This window comes from Coregonus lavaretus, assembly GCF_964263955.1.
Source record: "Coregonus lavaretus genome assembly, chromosome: 3".
Lineage (NCBI taxonomy): Eukaryota > Metazoa > Chordata > Actinopteri > Salmoniformes > Salmonidae > Coregonus > Coregonus lavaretus.
In genome coordinates, this window is record NC_139990.1 from 75,853,670 (window position 1) to 75,870,559 (window position 16,890).

Genomic DNA, 16,890 nt, shown 5'->3' on the forward strand with positions numbered 1-16,890 from the left:
CTCATTTTGTCTGTCATAGTTGACGTGTACCTATGATGAAAATTACAGGCCTCTCTCATCTTTTTAAGTGGGAGAACTTGCACAAATGGTGGCTGACTAAATACTTTTTTTTCCCACTGTAAGTGTGGCATATCAAGAAGCTGATGTTGTAGAATTACAACATTATGTTAATCACATTACTTTTATATTACATTCACACTGTCTGTTCTTCTGAGAGGCAACATAATAGGGTTTTTAGAACTATCCTGTGTCTGTGTGGAACTGAGATGAGCCTCTGAGATTTAAACGCTGACAGTTGATTTGCGATGACTTGGTGATAAGACAACATTCCATTCCATGATTAGTGTCTGTGTGCCTGTCTGTCTGTGCCAGGGAGACCCAATCTCCAGTTTATTTATCCTATATGGATTAATTAACACTGAACTTCATAAATTAAGGCCAAGGCTTAGTATCCTATGTTGCATTGAACTAGAGACAGATATTTGGCAACATGTAAATCTTGATGTCTGTTGCATGAGAGCACAATGTACCTTTTGACCCATTCCACACATCTGCTGTTTGTCATGTATTCAGAAGGATGTGTCTTTGCTATAAAGAGCTTTAACCTCAGTTCTGCTCTTCTGAGTTCTCAGTGATCACCTCCAGGGTGGTTACCGACCAACTCCATTACTGCAGTAATTAATAAAGTTCTATTGTTTTGAGGAAATCTAAAAGTCTTGCCTTTGATTAGAATAATTACCACGACACTGATTAAACAGCATGATCAATACACAGGTGCACCTTGTCCTGGGGACAATAAAAGGCCACTCCAAAATGTGCAGTTTTGTCACACAACACAATGCCACAGATGTCTCAAGTTTTGAGGTAGCGTGCAATTGGCATGCTGACTGCAGGAATGTCAACCAGAGCTTTTGCCAGAGACAGCCTGACCAACTCTTGCAAAGGAGATGAGTCGCACTGCACGAGGCAAATGGTGGTCACACCAGATACTGACTGGTTTTCTGATTCACGCCCCTACCTTTTCTTTAAAGGTATCTGTGACCGACAGATGCATATCTGTATTCCCAGTCATGTGAAATCCATAGATTAGGGCCTAATGTATCCATTTCAATTGACTGATTTTATTGTTTTTATATTTTTGTTCAGTATACTTGTTGGATGGATTGGATGCACAATGGTGTCTAGCAGCAGGCTAGTTGTCTAGTGAGATTGTCGACCATCATCAGGTGATCCAGTAAAGAAAACAAATATTGATAGCAATACAGGTACGAACATTAGTCCTGAATTGGTCAACAACAATGCTTACTGTTGACTTTGAGCATTACAAATTTCACCTCATATCCCAACGAAGAAACAAACAAGTTAGCAGGATGAATGCTTTATTCTGATTTTCTACATGCAGTAAACAGTTATGTTTATATAATTATTTTTTCAACATATCACTTTAACAAAAAAATAGCACAAGACAATTTGACATGCATCTTCTCACGTAACAGCTACTGAAATTGAAATAAATATACACAGTGGCACAAGTATTCTCAGTACCAAAACAGTAACAAAACAATAAATACAACAAACATCTGTGGATGTTATACAATGTTTCGTCTTCAGAAAGAGGTTCTCTGCAATTTACTTTTCCTTTTTATAAATAAAATGCTCTTGCTATTATCACGCATGAGAACACATCCGTACCTTTCAATAGGAAAGGAGTTACACAGCCTCCCATTGAACTGAAATGAAACAAACATACCATCACATGGTCAGCCACAGATACTCAGAGCCCTCACCCTCACCCTCACATTCCCTATAATGAAGGAGAAGAAACTGACATTAAATAACGCTGACAGACATCTTTAAATCACGTCTAGCTTTTCACAGGCTCTAGATTGTTAATTTCGTCCGTACTCTATACTTGGTCTCTCTCGTACCATTATTCTTGAACATAAAAAGGCAGCTTATTTATTCTGCTTCATCCCAAATTAGTGTGAGAAGAAGAGGAACAGAACGGCAGGTGCTGTGGTTGTGTTGTATACAACTCAGTTCCACTCTGCTGCACGTGTCTTCTTGCTATGGAGTCCATTCAACTTTTCCTCGGCTAGACAAAGTCAAGGTTGAGTAGTTCTACTTCCCAGTTCCCAGGCTGAGCTGGAACTCCCAAGGGAAAAGTCTGGAACTGGAACATGGAGGGGAAGAGGGGGGAGGTTGGGCAGAGAATGTACCATCTGATGAATACACCAAGAAGACTGCAATACAGTACGAACTACAGGCTTTTCAAAAACACACTTGATCTTAAAACGGGGCATAAAAATGACATTTACCACCCGCCCTCTTCCAGATAAAATAAATGGCAAGCTTTGACAGGGACGGTCCATGTTGACAGTCAGTTGAGTCATACCGTAACGTCCCTTAGGTTAGAGCTATTAGCAGAGCAGAAGTAACTCGTCATCACTATTGGTCTCCGTCTTGCCTGTGGCCTCCAGACAGGCGTCTGGGATCTGTGCGGTATGAACCATGCTACAGTGTTCACAGGGCCCGTTCCGGCACAGGGACACCCGGCCTGACCTGAGGGAGGCTGGGGACGATAGGTGAGGGGCAGCCTGATCCAGGCCTACCACCAGGTTGAGGAGCCTGGAGGTCTCGCTGGTGGAGTCAGTGTCTGAGGCAGCATCCAACACAGGGATAAGCAGCTCCACGTCGTCTTCGTCCTCCCTGGTCCCTGCTCCATGCTCTAGGTGCCTCAGAGGGCTGTGGTTCTGGGTTCCCCCACCTGAGGAGCTTCCAGAGCGGCCCAGGGATAAACGTACCCAGCGCAGGCTGCGGGTGACCCTGCTCAGGGCACTGCTCAGCTGGCTCCTCCCGGTCGCAGTACACTGAGGCTCTGCTGCCTCTCCCCCTGGGGTCTCCACGGTGTGTGTCTCCACCACTGCCGGGCTGGCCCTGTCCCTGGCCCGGTGGCTGTCCCTACGGCTGGGCAGCAGGGCGGGGGTGGTGGAGCTCGTCGACACAGAGACAATGACCTCCACTGCGGTTGCAGGAGGGGTCTTTACGGGGAGGGGGGCTACAAGGCCCCCCACGGCCCCGGGCACGTCCCGGCGCTCGCTCTCCGTATCTGTGTCGTCTGAGTCGAGGGGCAGCAACCCCCGGTGGGGTCCAGTCCTGTCGGGCTCGCGGGCCGAGCAGCCGCCGTTACCGCGGCTGGTGCTGTTGTCCTCGCCGTCGGCAGATACCAGGGCCAGCGAGCCGGAGCGCCGCGAGCGTGTGAAGTTGAAGAGGCGACGCCAGATGTTGCTGTGGCGACCGGAGGTGGGCAGGTGGATGGAGGTGAAACCCAGCTGGGAGCGAACCGCCAACCTCAGGTTCTCCAACACAGACACCTGGACAACACACAGTGAGAACAGCAAGACTGTTAGTATCATCAATCAAATAATAAAACCCTTTTTAAATCAACAGTTTTCACACAGTCCTTTACAGTAAGTAACCCAATTTATTATAGACGACAATAAACATGAAACTCCTGAGATGTGTATATGAAGGTCATTGGGAAATGTGTCTCCCAACAGAAACCAGGAAAGACTACAGTTAATCCCACATAGCTGTAAACTAGCGGCAAACGGGACTGTTTGTTTGGACAAGAAGAGAAAAGTTGTTGCTGAACGAAGTTGTTGGAGGAGTGGCTACATACAGTGGGGAGAACAAGTATTTGATACACTGCCGATTTTGCAGGGTTTCCTACTTACAAAGCATGTAGAGGTCTGTAATTTTTATCATAGGTACACTTCAACTGTGAGAGACGGAATCTAAAACAAAAATCCAGAAAATCACATTGTATGATTTTTAAGTAATTAATTTGCTTTTTATTGCATGACATAAGTATTTGATACATCAGAAAAGCAGAACTTAATATTTGGTACAGAAACCTTTGTTTGCAATTACAGAGATCATACGTTTCCTGTAGGTCTTGACCAGGTTTGCACAAACTGCAGCAGGGATTTTGGCCCACTCCTCCATACAGACCTTCTCCAGATCCTTCAGGTTTTGGGGCTGTCGCTGGGCAATACGACTTTCAGCTCCCTCCAAAGGTTTTCTATTGGGTTCAGGTCTGGAGACTGGCTAGGCCACTCCAGGACCTTGAGATGCTTCTTACGGAGCCACTCCTTAGTTGCCCTGGCTGTGTTTCGGGTCGTTGTCATGCTGGAAGACCCAGCCACGACCCATCTTCAATGCTCTTACTGAGGGAAGGAGGTTGTTGGCCAAGATCTCGCGATACATGGCCCCATCCATCCTCCCCTCAATACGGTGCAGTCGTCCTGTCCCCTTTGCAGAAAAGCATCCCCAAAGAATGATGTTTCCACCTCCATGCTTCACGGTTGGGATGGTGTTCTTGGGGTTGTACTCATCCTTCTTCTTCCTCCAAACACGGCGAGTGGAGTTTAGACCAAAAAGCTCTATTTTTGTCTCATCAGACCACATGACCTTCTCCCATTCCTCCTCTGGATCATCCAGATGGTCATTGGCAAACTTCAGACGGGCCTGGATATGCGCTGGCTTGAGCAGGGGGACCTTGCGTGTGCTGCAGGATTTTAATCCATGACGGCGTAGTGTGTTACTAATGGTTTTCTTTGAGACTGTGGTCCCAGCTCTCTTCAGGTCATTGACCAGGTCCTGCCGTGTAGTTCTGGGCTGATCCCTCAACTTCCTCATGATCATTGATGCCCCACGAGGTGAGATCTTGCATGGAGCCCCAGACCGAGGGTGATTGACCGTCATCTTGAACTTCTTCCATTTTCTAATAATTGCGCCAACAGTTGTTGCCTTCTCACCAAGCTGCTTGCCTATTGTCCTGTAACCCATCCCAGCCTTGTGCAGGTCTACAATTTTATCCCTGATGTCCTTACACAGCTCTCTGCTCTTGGCCATTGTGGAGAGGTTGGAGTCTGTTTGATTGAGTGTGTGGACAGGTGTCTTTTATACAGGTAACGAGTTCAAACATGTGCAGTTAATACAGGTAATGAGTGGAGAACAGGAGGGCTTCTTAAAGAAAAACTAACAGGTCTGTGAGAGCCGGAATTCTTACTGGTTGGTAGGTGATCAAATACTTATGTCATGCAATAAAATGCAAATGAATTACTTAAAAATCATACAATGTGATTTTCTGGATTTTTGTTTTAGATTCCGTCTCTCACAGTTGAAGTGTACCTATGATAAAAATTACAGACCTCTACATGCTTTGTAAGTGGGAAAACCTGCAAAATCGGCAGTGTATCAAATACTTGTTCTCCCCACTGTACGTATACTAAGCCAAGTGGCTATACAGAGAAGCAGGCAGGACAGCTTGATGCGTGGCTGAGGCTCCGGACCTGTCCGTGTTTGGCTTACTGACTGTGACTCCCCTGGCTGCTACCGTGATCCTCCCTCCACTCAGAGACAAACGATGCTTCCTCCCGCCACGCCAGTCCCAAACTGCTTTAATAAATTATTTAATCAACACTTAATTTCACCCTAAAATCTTATCTTTCTTTTCTTTCCTTTTTGTCTGTAGACTGTAATTCAGCTTTCAGCTGTGAATGTGTACAAGCTCAAATAAACCTTACTATATATAAACGTTGATATACTGCAAACAGCCATAATGTTCTCCATGAAGCAGTTACTGTTTAACTAAACAATCCCAGTCACTGAGTAACTCACTTCACAGTGCTTCAGAAGGAAGTTCAAAAGAACTTCCTCATAATGAATCACAGTTAAACCGCTTCAACATCTCTTTTGTTACTGAAGTCAGGTTGTTAGACATTACACAGTTGATTATGTGGTCCTCTGTAGCTCAGCTGGTAGAGCACGGCGCTTGTAACGCCAAGGTAGTGGGTTCGATCCCCGGGACCACCCATACACAAAAATGTATGCACGCATGACTGTAAGTCGCTTTGGATAAAAGCGTCTGCTAAATGGCATATTATATTATTATATATTATTATTATTGGTGTCTACAATCCCATGACAAAGATAGGCATTCACGGCTGGACTTGAAATGTGCACTCTTAACACAGACTTAAGCTTAAGTCATGCATGGACAAGAGGATCACATCTTCTGAGGAGAACAAGAGGGCAGTGTGATCTAGCTGTAGACTTGCCTGGTTGCCGGAGCACACAGGGAAGTCCTCCACAGAGGGTATAAGGCCCTGGGCGATCAGCTGGCCATAAGACGGGGGAGCCTCCCTCCTCAGGAGCTCAGCCTCAACCCTGGACAGCTGGGTCTCAAATGACCTGAGGAAACAGTTAGAGGGACTCAAAGGAATGGAAGAAACACACACAACCAGATCAGTTAGAGGCACAAAAAAAAATGCATTTCAAAGTTCATTCAGTGTCCTTTGATGGAGATCAAAGACAGAAATCAGAGAGCTAACTAGCTATATGAATCCAAAGATAAAGGCCTAAAGACTAGTCTGGATTACCAATCATCTCTCGTAGTAGGTGTGAAACATACTAAAGCGGTCCTAGCAAACCACACAGACAGAAACAAAGTCTTATGACTTATGTGGGCACCATATAATTGTTTAACAACTGTGTAATAACAAGAGTAATAGCATGGGGTCTGAGTTTATTACCTGCGCTCAAACATCCGGAGAGAGTAGAGTTTGCAGGTGCAGCCCAGAGCGATGACCAGCAGCAGGCCGCAGATGAGACTTCCTATAACCGCCGCCGTGATGACCCGTGTGGGCACGATGACCGGACAACTCTCCTCGTCGCTCCCGTCGCCGCAGTCGTCCTGCGCGTCACACACCCAGCTCTCGAACACACAGCGGTTGTTCTTGCAGTGGAAGTTGCCCGGCTGGCAGAAGAAGCAGTTCTTCTCGTCCGAGCCGTTGGGGCAGCGGTTCTGGTAGTTGCAGCGGTCCGAGCGCGGGTAGCAGGCGCCATTCCTGGAGCAGGGGAACTCATCCTCCTGGCAGGTGCTGCAGTTGACCTCGTCGCGGCCATTGGGGCAGTGCCAGTAACCGTCGCAGCGTTGCTGCTCCGTGTAGCAGCCCCAGTTGCCCCCACACGGGATCTCCCAGGGCAGACAGAAACCGTCCACCTGGCAGGAGAGATGAGGTAGATTCAATTAGTCGATTTGAGGGCGTCCGTAATGATTCCAAAATAAAGAAATGGATACATCTATGAAAGGGTTTAAAGGGAAATGTCAGAAGCACTTCTAGGTCAGTGAGATGTGTTTTACACATAATTGGCCTCAAAGAAAGCGGGTCTGGGTTTCATGCGGCGAATGATACACACAATGACAACAATACGGTATTGATGGGGTGGACGAGATCAGAAAAGGAAAGTCGTCCTGCTTTGTGGCATTTCGCAAAGCCTCTGATATATCAAGTGCACTATACATTTGTGTGCGTGTAGATATTGTTGTACTTGTTCGATAGAGCCATTGGACATCTTTCAGCAATGTTCCTATCAGCGGATTCATTGCTATATACACACACACGACTACACATTTTTTCAGGTCTCTGAAATACTACAGCTCAGTGTGCGACGGTGCTTCCTGCTCTGGTCCCGTTGTGCATTCGGTATGAATGCTGGGTCTTGTGGTACAGTATGAGCAGAGAAATAGAAGTTGAAACGTCCTGATATTACCGGTGAAATTAGAACAAGCTCGTTCAAGCTTTTGGCAAGGATATTTTTTATGTTTATGAAAAAACGTAACGTTGATAATATTGTTATGACTATATTCAGTGGCAGCGCTAAGGTGAAATTTCACTTTAAATAAACAAGATTGTTTGTTTTGATTAAAAAATTGTAGCTTTTCTCCCCCCGCAATAAATAAGAAGCTAGTATGCAACAATGTAAGTACCTCTTACTATATATTTCCAGGAAAACTATTCATTGAATCACTCGGCCCTAGCAACCAAACCAACAGCAACTAATCGATTCAGAGAAACTTGGGTTGAACTCATGCGACTACCTGGTAGGTGACGTTGAAGCCCCTTGCCGCATTGATCTTGTCAGCGTAGAAGTGAACGCGCAGCTGGCCCGAGGACGAGACCACGGCCACGGGGGCGTGGGAGTCGAAGGCAGTGAGGACGCGGAGTAGATGGCGAGGGTTCTCCTCCAAGCCGTCATACACCTTGACGTAGTCCCCGTAGCCCGTCCCGTCCAGCTTGAAGTCCATGAAACGCAGGATCACCTGGAATCAATCCATTAAAGAATGAATTAATGAAGATTTTAAAATACGTATAGTCTACGTCTGGTGAGCCTGTCAAAAATAGTTTACCATATAGGGATAGCGTGTCATTTCAGACAAACCCATTGTTGTCTCAGCCATGTGAATACCGTACAACAATACACACATAAACAAAAACATTGAGGATTTTTTAAACACAAAATCTACATCCATTTTGGTCGGTTCTCGTTTGTTCTCAGACAGGCAAAAGAACCAGAGTACCAACCTTGCGGTGGTCGCCCGTGTCGATGAGCCAGGTGCAGTTGCTGCCTGGTGGGTAGAAGTCAGGGTAGTTGGGCGAGCTGAAGGTGCCGTAGAAGTTCCGCAGCCACTCGCCGCAGGTGGGCACGTCACAGTCGATCTCGTCACCAAGGTCCTGGCAGTCGATGCTGCCGTCACATTTGAGCGACTCGGGCAGGCAGGTGTAGACGCGGGTGTAGCGGGACAGGCAGGGAAACTGAATGAATAAATTAATGAAATAATTGTATTTGACAAATTTAAAATACATATAGTTGCCTCGGCTAATGGGAGTACAACAACACATACAACAAAAATCGTAGAGGATTCAAAACACAAAGTCTACAAACTTATTTCCATTGTGGTCCTTGTTTTTATCAGGTGTGCAAATTAATGGACAGCTTGCGCAAGATTGTCTGTACATTAGACACCCCAAAAGGACTTTATATTCAATAAAATTGGAAAATACATACAGAAAGTATTCACAGGCCTTGACGTTTTCCACATTTTGTTGTGTTACAGCCTTAATTTAAAATCGACTAAATTGAGATTGTCACTGGTCTACACACACACACACACACACACACACACACAACACAAACAATACCCCATAATGTTAAAGTGGAATTATGTGAAAAACTTTTTCTACAAACTAATTTAAAATGAAAAGCTAACAATTCTTGAGTCGATAAGTATTCAACCCCTCTGTTATGGCAAGCCTAAATAAGTTCTGGAGTACAAACTTGCTTAACAAGTCACATAAGTTGCATGGACTCACTCTGTGCAATAATAGTGTTTAACATGGTTTTTGATTGACTACCTCATCTCTGTACCCCACACATACAATTATCTGTAAGGTCCCTCAGTCGAGCAGTGAATTTCAAACACAGATTCAACCACAAAGACCAGGGAGGTTTTCCAATGCCTCGCAAAAAAGGGCACCTATTGGTAGATGGGTAAAAATACAGACATTGAATATCCTTTTGAGCATGGTGAAGTTATTAATTACCCTTTAAATACACCCAGTCACTACAAAGATACAGGCGTCCTTCCTAACTCAGTTGCCGAAGAGGAAGGAAACTTCTCAAGGATTTCACCATGAGGCCATGGTTACAGAGTTCAATGGCAGTGATAGGAGAAAACTGAGGATGGATCAACAACATTGTAGTTGTAGGTCCCATGTGGCTCAGTTCGTAGAGCATGGCGCTTGCAATGCCAGGGTTATGGGTTCGATTCTCACGGGGGACCAGTATGAAATAGTATGAAAAATGTATGCACTCAATACTGTAAGTCGCTCTGGAGAAGAGCGTCTGCTAAATGACTAAAATGTTAAATTTAGTTACAGCCACAATACTAACCTAAATGACAGAGTGAAAAGGAGGAAGCCTGTACAGAATCAAAATATTCCATAACATGCATCCTGTTTGCAATAAGGCATTTAAGTAAAACACCAAAAAATGTGGCAAAGAAATTAACTTTCTGTCCTGAATACAAAGTGTTATGTTTAGGGCAAATCAAGCACAACACGTCAATGAGTACGACTCTTCATATTTTCAAGCATGGTGGTGGCTGCATCATGTTGTGGGTATGCTTGTCATCAGCAAGGACTAGGGAGTGAAAAGCTCTTAGAGACTTACTCAAAAAGACTCAGCTGTAATCGCTGCCAAAGGTAATTCTAACATGTATTGACTCGGGGTGTGAATACTTATGTAAATGAGATACTTGACCTAGACTACAAAAAGTTAGCAATCTCTACCTGGTTGAAGGCACAGGGCTGGAAGGAGAAGGCTGCCGAGGGGTTGGGCTGGACGCACAGCTCCTCGTCAGAGTTGTCACCACACTCGTCCATGGCGTTGCACTTCCATGACTCCGGGATGCACTTTCCGTTGGAGCAGTGGAACTGGTCTGAGTCGCAGCTGATCATCTCCGATTTTCCTGAAATTAGGAATATTAGGAAATACTAGGGCTGTGGCGGTCACGAAATTTCGGCAGCCGGTGATTGTCAAGCAAATAACTCATGGTAATTGACCATTAATTAACATAAGCACATTTAGCATCTCCTGGCTTCCACACACAGCCTACAAGCCACTGATGCAGACCTTTGGAACACCTACATAAAAAAAAAGTCTAATAAATCCATGTAATATAGCCTACGCCTTCACAATAAATCCATTATTTATTTTAGACAGGTCAAAGAAACATGATATGAAGAAAATGTAGTCTATTTCAGAAGAACAGAATAGCATACTTTGAGTTGTCCTTATGTTAGCCATTTTGCATAGCCAGATCAGGACCTGTGGATTACACTAGTTCATTTAGCAAACAAGATTTGCTTAGAATTCCGTGACATTATTTTATAGTATGAAGAATACAATTGAACAAAGCTGAATAATATAAAGGATATTTTCTCCAAACGATTTGAGGGAGTGCGCACATGCGGCTATTCTGTGTTGAGCGGTTAACAAACAAATATTCCTATATGCTTAATTTAGAGTTATTAATGTAACTTTAGTTGTTCTACAAACGTTGGGCTACATGTTTTGATTTTTAATACATTGTAAGGCTGCATGATGCGACTCTAAAAAGTTGCTTGAAAGGCATGAGCTCTGCTTTGTTTAATGCGCAGGCTGTACACACTACATCAGTAACTCATTCACAATTTGACAAGCACTTGATAATGCCTAGAATTTCACGGCAGCATCCTATGTGTGGCCGTAATGCACCCTTAAAAAAATCTGTGCCATTTGCGCCCAGTGGCTGTTGTGCCCTTCTCCCTGAGTGCAGGACGCTCCGAATCACCTCTCACTCACATGGCTCTCCATCACGTGTTCGGGTCTTTCTCACAGGCTACAAGTGAAGACAGGCACATCGGGGACGCAACTGCGTGCGTCCTTATCCAATTCCGAGGTGCATATTGAAGATATTGGAAGAACTGTCCACATTTACTTTTCGTCTGCTAACAAGATGAGTAGGCATAACGAACAGCAAAAGCACTAGCCTATGTCAATCTTCTATCCCCCATAGTACAAAAGTCGATCTATTCTATTTTGTGCGAGACTAAACGGTCACGTGGAATTTGACTGCCTTCATGACTCGTGACCGCCGGTGTGGCGGTAATATGGTCACTGCAACAGCCCTAGGAAATACCACCATTTAATGTACTGTGTGACCATTTAAAAATGTTTTACCATTAGTGATAATCGAGGGAAAACGACGTGGGATCATTTAGTTAAATTATGTACAATGATAGTGCCTATTGATCAAGCTGTGCACCATCAACATTATATAAGCAGCCCAAATTTCTTCATAAGTTCATTTATAGACCTACACAGTCCATGAGCCTCTGATCCTCTGTCATAGAAACATTTGAAAATCCAATGCTTGGAGACAACAGAGAGAAAAGCATAGCGAGAGGACAAAAAAAACAAAAAGCTGCTTTCTCTTTTCTCTTGGGGGAGGGGACATCCTCACCACCAGTAGACGTCCGTCCACATGACACCGGGTGTCATCTTTGACCAGACCGTACAGTAGCCCTCGCTGACAGATATAAATAGCATGACTCTGCGAGCTGTGCTACCTGTTATATAAGACAGCCTGAAGCCCTTGCCGGTCATGATGTCGTCCGAGTGGAACTTGATCCACACGTGGTCCTGGGAGGAAATGTAAGGGGCTGGGATGGACGAGCCACATGCCCGGTAGCCGTCCAGGTTCTTGTAGGTGCCAATGGAGATCCAGTCCAGGCTGCAACGGTGAGAGCTCTGGATCTCAAAGTCCTGGAAGCTGGGGGGAGAAATGGCAAAGGGTTAAAAGAGGTTTCCAGGCAGTAAAAATGAATAATGTACTGTACATATCACATTTTAGCAAGTTAAAGATCGAAGCCGCATTTTGGGAAACAGCACCACTGTTCGCCCCAGCGTCTTTGTTATTGTTTTGGTTTTGCTGATGAAACAATGGAGAGGAGTGTCTAGCAGTGTGGTAAAATAAAATGTGCAGTACATATTCTGCTGTTCTATTGTGCGTGCATTGATGTTCAAGTGTTTGTTGTTTGCAGTAACTTGTTGAAATATCCCAAAAGGACGTGGCAGTTTCACCAATTAAGGATTCTAGCTTTATACACACTCTTGAATTACAATAAGTGCATTCAACTGAGGTAGGTAAGAAATCCATTCATTGCTAGTCGAAGTCTGTAAATTGGATGTCATCGATATGAGCGACTTTCATAGGGTACATGCTGGAAAAAAGCAAACAGTTGAAAGAAGTTCCCCCAACAATAAAGAGGATCAATGTATTTCACTGATATGACTGAGTGACTTTCCTCCAGGGTTAGAGTACATTGGATGAGACATAATTACAATAAGTGCATTCACGGTTGACAACTCTGTTGTGTCCTCCTCCCAGAGTGCGAAGAGCCTTGGCGTGACCCTGGACAACACCCTGTCGTTCTCCGCTAACATCAAGGCGGTGACCCGATCCTGTAGGTTCATGCTCTACAACATTCGGAGAGTACGACCCTGCCTTACACAGGAAGCGGCACAGGTCCTAATCCAGGCACTTGTCATCTCCCGTCTGGATTACTGCAACTCGCTGTTGGCTGGGCTCCCTGCCTGTGCCATTAAACCCCTACAACTCATCCAGAATGCCGCAGCCCGTCTGGTGTTCAACCTTCCCAAGTTCTCTCACGTCACCCCGCTCCTCCGCACACTCCACTGGCTTCCAGTTGAAGCTCGCATCTGCTACAAGACCATGGTGCTTGCCTACGGAGCTGTGAGGGGAACGGCACCTCCGTACCTTCAGGCTCTGATCAGTCCCTACACCCAAGCGAGGGCACTGCGTTCATCCACCTCTGGCCTGCTGGCTCCCCTACCTCTGCGGAAGCATAGTTCCCGCTCAGCCCAGTCAAAACTGTTCGCTGCTCTGGCACCCCAATGGTGGAACAAGCTCCCTCACGACGCCAGGACAGCGGAGTCACTCACCACCTTCCGGAGACATTTGAAACCCCACCTCTTTAAGGAATACCTGGGATAGGATAAAGTAATCCTTCTACCCCCTCCCTTTACTCCAACCCACCCCCCCCCCCCCCACTGGCTATAAGGTGAATGCACCTATTTGTAAGTCGCTCTGGATAAGAGCGTCTGCTAAATGACGTAAATGTAATGTAAATGTAATAACCAATAAATCAACTTCTTTTACTTAAAAATAAAGCTGGAGTATAACCACATATATTACTAATGTGTAGAACCACGACTTACTTAAACATAAAGCAGGAGTATAACCACTTATATTACTAATGTGTATAACCACCACTTGAGTATAAACACTTACTAACCTATTACTAACACATTCGCTAATTTAGTGAATTTATCAAGTGTTGTTTGCGTACAAGCTCTGTTGCCCATTAATGGTCATTGATAGATTGCATTTTCAGTTTGTTCTTAGCCACTAAACACGGAGGGTCTATTTCTGTGCTGGTAACCATGGACACAGCACTGGCATAAAGAAATGGCAAGTTCCTGTCAGCGCTCTGGTCGGTCCAGACAGAAAACACAACACATGAACCGATGTGTCCCAAACAAATAGGACACTACAAGCACAATGAGTGCAAATCTGAAGAGCATTATCAAAATGAATAAAAAACACATTACTTCAAAGGACAGGCCAAGACATATAAATCGTATAGAACACGCAATGAGCGCGAGAGAGGGCATTATCATGTGCAGTATACAGCACATGAAGAAAAATCTTTCTGCACACTGAAATTTCATGAGCGAAGCATTTGGTTTAAACAGACCTTCGTCAGATCATTAAACAGCAGCACCTAGGTCTATAGCCTACAGTACAGCAAACCCAAGCCCTAACCATTTCAGCTGGGCTAGTACTCTGAGGCGAACCTAGTGCGCAGGCCTAACAAATCTGTTTGAATGGAGATTATTTTTTTCACCATTTATCACATCCCTACCATGTAGTAATCATGGCAGGGCGCGTGCCCAGGGGCCCGGACTTCCAGGGGGCCCCCATTGATTTTGTTAGTCACTCTTACTCATATAATTGACATAGCTTTAAAACTGAAAAAAATGTGTAGAATTGCAGGAAATGTTATTGTGTAGTTTATTCTCCAGTGATTGCACGTTGGCAAATAGAACGGATGGTAGGGGGTCGACTAAAGTCTTCTGCCTTGCTTAGTGCCCCCAAAAGGCTAGGGCCCGCCCTGAATCAGTTACCCAACCCCACAGGGCCCCCTACCTCCTCTCCTCCCCCATCTGATGATTAGCAGAGCAGCAGCAGGCTATCTACACTTATTGAGCGCAGGCTCCTGTAGTTGGCGGTTGCAGTAAAAAAATAAAAAGAATACATACACTACCAGTCAAAAGTTTGGACACACCTGCTCATTCAAGGGTTTTTCTTTATTTTTACATTGTAGAATAATAGTGAAGACATCAAAACTAGGAACTAACACATATGGAATCATGGAGTAAAAAAAGTGTTAAACAAATTTGAGATTCTTCAAATAGCCACCCTTTGCCTTGATGACAGCTTTGACATTCTCTCAACCAGCTTCACCTGGAATGCTTTTCCAACAGTCTTGAAGGAGTTCCCACCTACAGTGGGGGAAAAAAGTATTTAGTCAGCCACCAATTGTGCAAGTTCTCCCACTTAAAAAGACGAGAGAGGCCTGTAATTTTCATCATAGGTACACGTCAAATATGACAGACAAAATTAGAAAAGAAAATCCAGAAAATCACATTGTAGGATTTTTTATGAATTTATTTGCAAATTATGGTGGAAAATAAGTATTTGGTCAATAACAAAAGTTTCTCAATACTTTGTTATATACCCTTTGTTGGCAATGACACAGGTCAAACGTTTTCTGTAAGTCTTCACAAGGTTTTCACACACTGTTGCTGCTATTTTGGCCCATTCCTCCATGCAGATCTCCTCTAGAGCAGTGATGTTTTGGGGCTGTCGCTGGGCAACACAGACTTTCAACTCCCTCCAAAGATTTTCTATGGGGTTGAGATCTGGAGACTGGCTAGGCCACTCCAGGACCTTGAAATGCTTCTTACGAAGCCACTCCTTCGTTGCCCGGGCGGTGTGTTTGGGATCATTGTCATGCTGAAAGACCCAGCCACGTTTCATCTTCAATGCCCTTGCTGATGGAAGGAGGTTTTCACTCAAAATCTCACGATACATGGCCCCATTCATTCTTTCATTTACACGGATCAGTCGCCCTGGTCCCTTTGCAGAAAAACAGCCCCAAAGCATGATGTTTCCACCCCATGCTTCACAGTAGGTATGGTGTTCTTTGGATGCAACTCAGCATTCATTGTCCTCCAAACACGACGAGTTGAGTTTTTACCAAAAAGTTATATTTTGGTTTCATCTGACCATATGACATTCTCCCAATCCTCTTCTGGATCATCCAAATGCACTCTAGCAAACTTCAGACGGGCCTGGTCATGTACTGGCTTAAGCAGGGGGACACGTCTGGCACTGCAGGATTTGAGTCCCTGGCGGCGTAGTGTGTTACTGATGGTAGGCTTTGTTACTTTGGTCCCAGCTCTCTGCAGGTCATTCACTAGGTCCCCCCGTGTGGTTCTGGGATTTTTGCTCACCGTTCTTGTGATCATTTTGACCCCACGGGGTGAGATCTTGCGTGGAGCCCCAGATTGAGGGAGATTATCAGTGGTCTTGTATGTCTTCCATTTCCTAATAATTGCTCCCACAGTTGATTTCTTCAAACCAAGCTGCTTACCTATTGCAGATTCAGTCTTCCCAGCCTGGTGCAGGTCTACAATTTTGTTTCTGGTGTCCTTTGACAGCTCTTTGGTCTTGGCCATAGTGGAGTTTGGAGTGTGACTGTTTGAGGTTGTGGACAGGTGTCTTTTATACTGATAACAAGTTCAAACAGGTGCCATTAATACAGGTAACGAGTGGAGGACAGAGGAGCCTCTTAAAGAAGAAGTTACAGGTCTGTGAGAGCCAGAAATCTTGCTTGTTTGTAGGTGACCAAATACTTATTTTCCACCATAATTTGCAAATAAATTCATAAAAAATCCTACAATGTGATTTTCTGGAATTTTTTTCCTCAATTTGTCTGTCATAGTTGACGTGTACCTCTGATGAAAATTACAGGCCTCATCTTTTTAAGTGGGAGAACTTGCACAATTGGTGGCAGACTAAATACTTGTTTTCCCCACTGTATGCTGAGCACTTGTTGGCTGATTTTCCTTCACTCTGCGGTCTGACTCATCCCAAACCATCTCTATTGGGTTGAGGTCGGGGGATTGTGGGGGCCAGGTCATCTGATGCAGCACTCCATCACCCTCCTTCTTGGTAAAATAGCCCTTACACAGCCTGGAGGTATGTTGGGTCATTGTCCTGTTGAAAAACAAATGATAGTCCCACTAAGCCCAAACCAGATGGGATGGCATATCGCTGTAGAATGCTGT

General features: G+C 44.8%; 1 protein-coding gene across 1 annotated transcript in view; it reads right to left on the bottom strand.

The window, feature by feature from the left end:
• Positions 1-1,363: 1,363 nt before the first annotated feature.
• The window catches only part of LOC311127076 (low-density lipoprotein receptor-related protein 12-like), a 34,602-nt gene continuing 19,075 nt past the window's right edge, over positions 1,364-16,890 (bottom strand). The window contains exons 4-10 of the mRNA XM_084158839.1: positions 12,021-12,223; positions 10,200-10,378; positions 8,433-8,663; positions 7,949-8,170; positions 6,600-7,069; positions 6,126-6,258; positions 1,364-3,374 (exon numbers count right to left, since the gene is read on the bottom strand). Coding sequence (XP_084014965.1) covers positions 2,421-3,374; positions 6,126-6,258; positions 6,600-7,069; positions 7,949-8,170; positions 8,433-8,663; positions 10,200-10,378; positions 12,021-12,223 — 2,392 coding nt within the window. The 3' untranslated portion in view covers positions 1,364-2,420. The remainder of the gene's footprint in view (positions 3,375-6,125; positions 6,259-6,599; positions 7,070-7,948; positions 8,171-8,432; positions 8,664-10,199; positions 10,379-12,020; positions 12,224-16,890) is intronic.